At 44.1% G+C, this 6,404-nt stretch overlaps 1 protein-coding gene across 1 annotated transcript; it reads left to right on the plus strand.

Moving 5' to 3' along the window:
* The first annotated feature begins 277 nt into the window (after positions 1–277).
* Positions 278–6,141, plus strand: TAS2R5 (taste 2 receptor member 5). The gene is made up of 2 exons (XM_023184865.1): positions 278–427; positions 4,777–6,141. Exon 2 carries the CDS (start codon positions 4,919–4,921, stop codon positions 5,816–5,818), a length of 900 nt encoding a protein of 299 aa, XP_023040633.1. The 5' UTR covers positions 278–427; positions 4,777–4,918; the 3' UTR covers positions 5,819–6,141.
* The last annotated feature ends 263 nt before the right edge of the window (positions 6,142–6,404 follow it).

Below are 6,404 nucleotides of genomic sequence, written 5' to 3' on the forward strand. Positions count from 1 at the left end.
TACAAAAAAGTAGCCGGGCGTGGCGGCGGGCGCCTGTAGTCCCAGCTACTTGGGAGGCTGAGGCAGGAGAATGGCGTAAACCCGGGAGGCGGAGCTTGCAGTGAGCTGAGATCCCGCCACTGCACCCCAGACAGAGGGAAACTCCCTCAGGCGAGGCGGGGCGAGGCGGGGCGAGGCGGGGCGAGGCGGGGCGAGGCGGGGCGAGGCGGGGCGGCGCGGGGCGACTTCCGCTCTCTCATCTGCAGTTTCCTCACTAGTCCGCTTTTACACTATTCACTTCCCTGCCCTGAGCAACGTTGCCGATACTGGTCATCTTGTTCCTCAGAATTGTGGTCTTTGCTGCACACAGCACCCTCAACGGTGTAGTTTGTGCTTCCTCCTGTCTCCGAACGCCTAAATTGCAGCACCAAAAAGGCCGCAACGACTGGTGAGCAAGACTCCTCTTCTTCATGTTTGTGAGGAAGGAAGCTGGCAAGACTGTAAATTTGTGTACATTTATAAATTGTGTTCTTGTTACACATGCTTATTAAAAACATGCTTTATCTGTTCAGTTTCTGAATATCTGAACTAATTCAGCTCATTAAGGTTTACTGCCACATCTTCTACAGAGGCGTTGCCTTGACGCCATCTAGTGGCAAAATAGGAACAAGTCTGAGAAGCATTGTTGTTCCTATTTTGCAAAACTGAGAACAAGTTTTAAGAAGTCTTGAGTACAGGAATACAGAAGATTTGCAAGAGAGATGTAGAATAGGGGATGGAAGATGGAACTGTACTGAGTGGTAGAAGGACAGGGTGATTTTTTGGGTGAAAGTGCCAGGTTTTGGAAACCAATGCTTGTTCTTTGTTTCATTCTAGTATTCTTATTATAGACTGCTTTGTTGACGCTGAGTGTAAAGCCATAACTTGTCCGTAGGAGGGTCTCTTTGGATGCTTGCATCCACTTGATCTTTCATCAGCTTTCTTTTCTTGGTTCAGGTACTGCTAAAGAAGCTGAGGGCTCAGAGCAGTGGGGAATAGGAGCATGAATAGAAGGGACTTTGGTAGAAAGACTTTTGGTAGTATAATGGCAGACACATTTTGGTTGTGTCAAAAGTAAAAACCATACTGTTGCTCTGGTAAAGTGGATGGCACGGAGGCTGTTACTCTGCACATACACCCCTTCATTGCAGCTCTTGGTGTGGATGCTGATAGGCTGAACAGTTCCTTGTGGAGATGAAGTAGCAGCCGTGGTTCACAGATTTCTCTCCTGCCTCACCTCTCCTAGAATTTGTTATTCAGCAGTTGATATTTATCCTGTCTTCTCCTTGTTTTTGCTTGTTTGCTCACCCTATCCTTCCATTTGTTTTCATTGTTATTGCAATGAGCCTTTGCATAGGTGTAAATATAGCTCTCATATTTATATATTCAAATTACAAACATATTAAAACCATTAATTACTTGCCTCGTCCACCAGAACGTACGCTCCATGAGAGCAGCAACTTTGTTTCTTTCCACTGTATCCCAAGAGCTTGGAACAGAGGACTGGCACATAGTAGTCATTAATAAATATTGGTTAAATAATTGATAAATGTCATGCTTTCCCTTTTTTTTTTTTTTTTTTTTTTTTGAGACGGAGTCGCGCTCTGTTGCCAGGCTGGAGTGCAATGGTGCGATCTCGGCTCACTGCAATCTCCACCTCCCAGGTTCAGGCAATTCTCCTGCCTCAGCCTCCTGAGTAGCTGGGACTACAGGCCTGTGCCACCACGCCCAGCTAATTTTTGTGTTTTTAGTAGAGACGGGGTTTCACCATGTTGGCCAGGATGGTCTCGAATTCCTAACCTCAAGCGATCCACCTGCCTTGGCCTCCCAAAGTGCTGGGATTAGATGTGAGCCACTGCGCCCGGCCCATGCTTTTCCTTTATATAACATGAGTTGCCTTGCATTTACCACTGTTTAAATTCTCAGAATGTCTGACTTAGGTTTTGTGGAGTTAGGTCAGGTGGAAGTAGGATTTCAGGAGACTGCTCTAGGCTGTCTGGAGTTTAGTTCTTTCCTTCGGAAGGCCATTCTGTAATTGTGTCTCTGTACCTCATCTCAGATCTCAGGCCAGTGTCAGGTAGATGTAAGTGAAGGTGGGATTGTTACCTTCAAGAACGTTTCTTCTGTTCACAGTTGTAACATCTTTATCAGAGAAGGGATTTCAGACAGTAACAAAATCTGAGTCGTGAGAAGTGAAATGCTCTGCCATGATACTAATACCATCCTCAGGGATTCTGACACAGCCGGGAGCAGTACATGTTAATCAGCACTAAAGCAGGGCACCTCCTGATTCAGCACTGAGACCCTCCCCTCCCCAGCCACGTTGGCTGCTGCCCTAGGATTGCTGATGCCCATTGCAGTGGCTGAATTTCTCATTGGCCGGGTTGGAAATGGAGTCCCTGTGGTCTGGAGTTTTAGAGAATGGGTCAAAAAAAAAAAAATTGTAAGAAGTTCCTGTAAATCCTCATGATTCTGGTAAGTAGCCACTTTCTCCTACTCAGGCTGATCATGTTGGACGTAAGTCTGTTTCCACTTTCCCAGAGCAGTGGTTGGCCTTATTATCTTGATGTCTTCTGAGTCCTGGTAAGCCAGGCCAACATGCGGTTTGCCACTTTCTTCAGTGGCTTCTGCTGCATGGAGATCATGACCTTTGCCCCGCTGACTGCTTGTAGCTGAAAAGGCCGGGTTTTTGATTTTTGCTAGTGTCTTTCAAGATCACTTTTTATTTCTTAGCTCCTGTTGGCTGGATGCTTTAAAAACCATTAACAGGAAACAGCAACATCCTGCAGCCCATTTTAAATCTGTTATTTTTATAGATTGCAGTCCAGGGCAGGAAACTGGTTGCTATTTGTGATGTTTCTGCTCCACTTGTCTTTTTGTATAGACATCACAGGAAGATGGAGGACCACACAGCTGTAAGGAGGAGGCTCGAGCTAAGGTGCTCATTGCTCAGAACTTCCCCTTTTACATGGTTTCTGCCTTGGCCAGCCACTTTTCCATAACCTTCTAACCTCCTTCTGATCTCACCATTCTTGCCAATTCTGCAACACTCATGGCTGTCTATACTTCACTTTCTTCTGTTGTAATGGTTATGAGGAATCAGACTTGTCAGAGAATTCTGTAGGAGTTGATATGTGTTTGGAAATTGTAGAGGCCATGGCTTGGGAGAAGGATCTAATCAGGTCCTTAACTGTATCATTGACAACAGTAGAAATAACTAGATTTTAGAAAAATAAAATTTTTGTTCTGAATTCTTCTCATTTCTTCTTTGATTTTGAAACAAAATGAAAGGGTGACATGAAAAACAGGCTATAAACTGGACCTGATTGCTCTATAAGCAAATGCAAATCACATTATTTTAACAAACTACTGAAGTCAAAACTGAGTTTTCATATTTTGCATGGAAAGTATCACATTTTAAAAAACTACTGCAGATAATCCAATTTTCCTTGCCAATACACTATATTTTTGATAAAAGGAAGTAGAAAATAGCTATAATTTGAAACTAATGTATTTTAAAAAGAGGTGAACCTGTATGTTAATTGCTGGATATTTTTTAGGCAAGCACTTTTCTTAGGGGAATTAGCTAAATTATTATCTCAATTTTCTATGTGGTTTAGCCTCTCAACACTGGTAGTAAACTAGTCTGTCAAAAACCTTGCTTTATATTTCTGGATACTTTGATTTTTTGACACCAGACTAGCTTTCTGGAAACATGTCAGTTGGCTACCAGGATCTGTGGCAAATTCCACTGCCAGGCTAGATTGGGGCAGGTGGGCAGAGAGAGGCACTATGTCTCTATCAGAAAGTCACCAAAGAAACACTGCTTTTGGACCGGTTCAAGCCTCATCTAGATTTTTAGGCGTAGAAGATCGTGACCTTCTCTGCCCCTCCATAGCCTACAGCCAGAGTTTTAGAGTGCTAGGTCTTGCAGCTGGGTGGAGATGATGTACAATGAATGCCACCTGGAGGCAGGGACTGTGTATTACAACGGCACCGTCCCCAGTGCCTAGTACACTAGTTTGACACAACATAAGCACTCTGTAAATTTAATCCGAAGGAATGGAAATCTAGTCCTACAATCCATTCAGTTATTAGTAGAGCAACTGAGGCCCAGAGAGGGGCAGAGGCCTGCCTGCCTACAGCTTCAGCTTCATAGAGAATTCTCAGCATGCTTACTTTTTTTTTTTTTTTTGGAGATAGAGTCTTGCTCTGTCGCCCAGGCTGGAGTGCAGTGGTGCAGTCTTGGCTCACTGCAGTTTCCATCTCCTGGGTTCAAGTGATTCTCCTGCCTGAGCCTCCCGAGTAACTGGGACTACAGGCAGCCGCCACCACGCCTGGATAATTTTTATATTTTTAGTAGAGATGGGGTTTCACCATGTTGGCCAGGCTGGTCTCAAACTCCTGGCCTCAGGTGATCCACCCGCCTTGGCCCCTCCCAAAGTGTTGGGATTACAGGTGTGAGCCACCATGCCCGGCTCAATGTTGTTTTTATGAAAAAAAATTTCTTTTTTTGTATGTATATGAGCTCATAACTGGCACTATATAGCACCTGAGCATGTTTTGATTTGGTCTTTCTTGCTGAGGGGCCTTGTTACATTATATCCTGGTGTCTAGACTTTGGCCCATGACCTTTGAGATGGAGAGCCAGTGTCTACGGTACTGTTGGCAATCTCTGGCTCTACACCCAGAGTTCATTCATGTAGATGCAAATACAGATGGTCTCGTAACTTTCAACCTCTCTGTTCTTCGTCACAGCTGTTCAGTCTTGCTTGAAGACAGATTACAGAAGGACAAGGCCAAATCCAGATTTTGTGGTGTGCAAATTTACCCTGGTGTGTTATCACTGCTAGGGGATCTGAGCTCAGCCAGGAGCAGTGAGAGCCTCCCCTCCCCCGTCATGCTGAGCGCTGGCCTAGGACTGCTGATGCTGGTGGCCGTGATTGAATTTCTCATCGGTTTAATTGGAAACGGAGTCCTTGTGGTCTGGAGTTTTAGAGAATGGATCAGAAAATTCAGCTGGTCCTCATATAACCTCATTATCCTGGGCCTGGCTGGCTGCCGGTTTCTCCTGCAGTGGCTGATCATTTTGGACTTAAGCTTGTTTCCACTTTTCCAGAGCAGCCATTGGCTCCGCTATCTTAGTGTCTTCTGGGTCCTGGTAAGCCAGGCAAGCTTGTGGTTTGCCACCTTCCTCAGTGTCTTCTATTGCAAGAAGATCACCACCTTTGATCGTCCTGCCTACTTGTGGCTGAAGCAGAGGGCCTATAACGTGAGTCTCTGGTGCCTTCTGGGTTACTTTATAATCAGTTTGTTACTTACAGTCAAATTTGGCTTAACGATCCATCATCCTCCCCAAGGAAACAGCAGCATTCGTTATCCCTTTGAACACTGGCAGTACCTATATGTATTTCAGCTCAATTCTGGAAGTTATTTGCCTTTAATGGTGTTTCTTGTTTCCTCTGGGATGCTGATTGTCTCTTTGTATGCACACCACAGGAAGATGAAGGTCCATTCAGCTGGTAGGAGGGATGCCCGGGCCAAGGCTCACATCACTGCCCTGAAGTCCTTGGGCTGCTTCCTCTTACTTCACCTGGTTTATATCGTGGCCAGCCCCTTCTCCATCACCTCCAAGACTTATCCTCCTGATCTCACCAGTGTCTTCATCTGGGAGACACTCATGGCGGCCTATCCTTCTCTTCATTCTCTCATATTGATCATGGGGATTCCTAGGGTGAAGCAGACTTGTCAGAAGATCCTGTGGAAGACAGTGTGTGCTCGGAGATGCTGGGGCCCATGATCTGGGAAGAAAAGTGTGGTCAGGGCACTCTTGGGACGCTCTTTTGATAGCTGTCTGTAAGGGAGCTGCCTTCCATGTCTTTTAAGATTTTCCTTCTTTTACACCAATTTAATGAATGAGCAACAGAAAATACAGATCAAAACTCAATACTATTACTCTTTTGGCAATGCAAAGTACATTTTTTTAATGTACCACAGAAATCAAGGCTAGGGCTTCATGTTTGGTAAAAGAGGTATTATATTCTCTCTATGTATAGCAAATAATTCATATATAAATTGTGTTTTTCCTATTATAGAAAACAGAGATTAGGAACAATTCTGTCTTCATGTAGCAAATAATTCATATATAAATTGTGTTCTTCCTAGTATAGAAAACAGAGATTAGGAACAATTACAGTGATCATTAATTTTTATGAAATTTTACCTGTACATTAATGTTAGTCATTTTAGATATGCTTTTTAAAAAGTATCAAATAATGTCCCCATTTCTCTGCTGTAATGAGTCTAGTTATCTAACTGAAAAACAAAACAAAACATCTTTATATTTCTGGAAGTTTCTTTGAGCCCTAACCTTGGCTTTCAGAATA

This window comes from Piliocolobus tephrosceles, chromosome 8, assembly GCF_002776525.5.
Source record: "Piliocolobus tephrosceles isolate RC106 chromosome 8, ASM277652v3, whole genome shotgun sequence".
NCBI lineage: Eukaryota > Metazoa > Chordata > Mammalia > Primates > Cercopithecidae > Piliocolobus > Piliocolobus tephrosceles.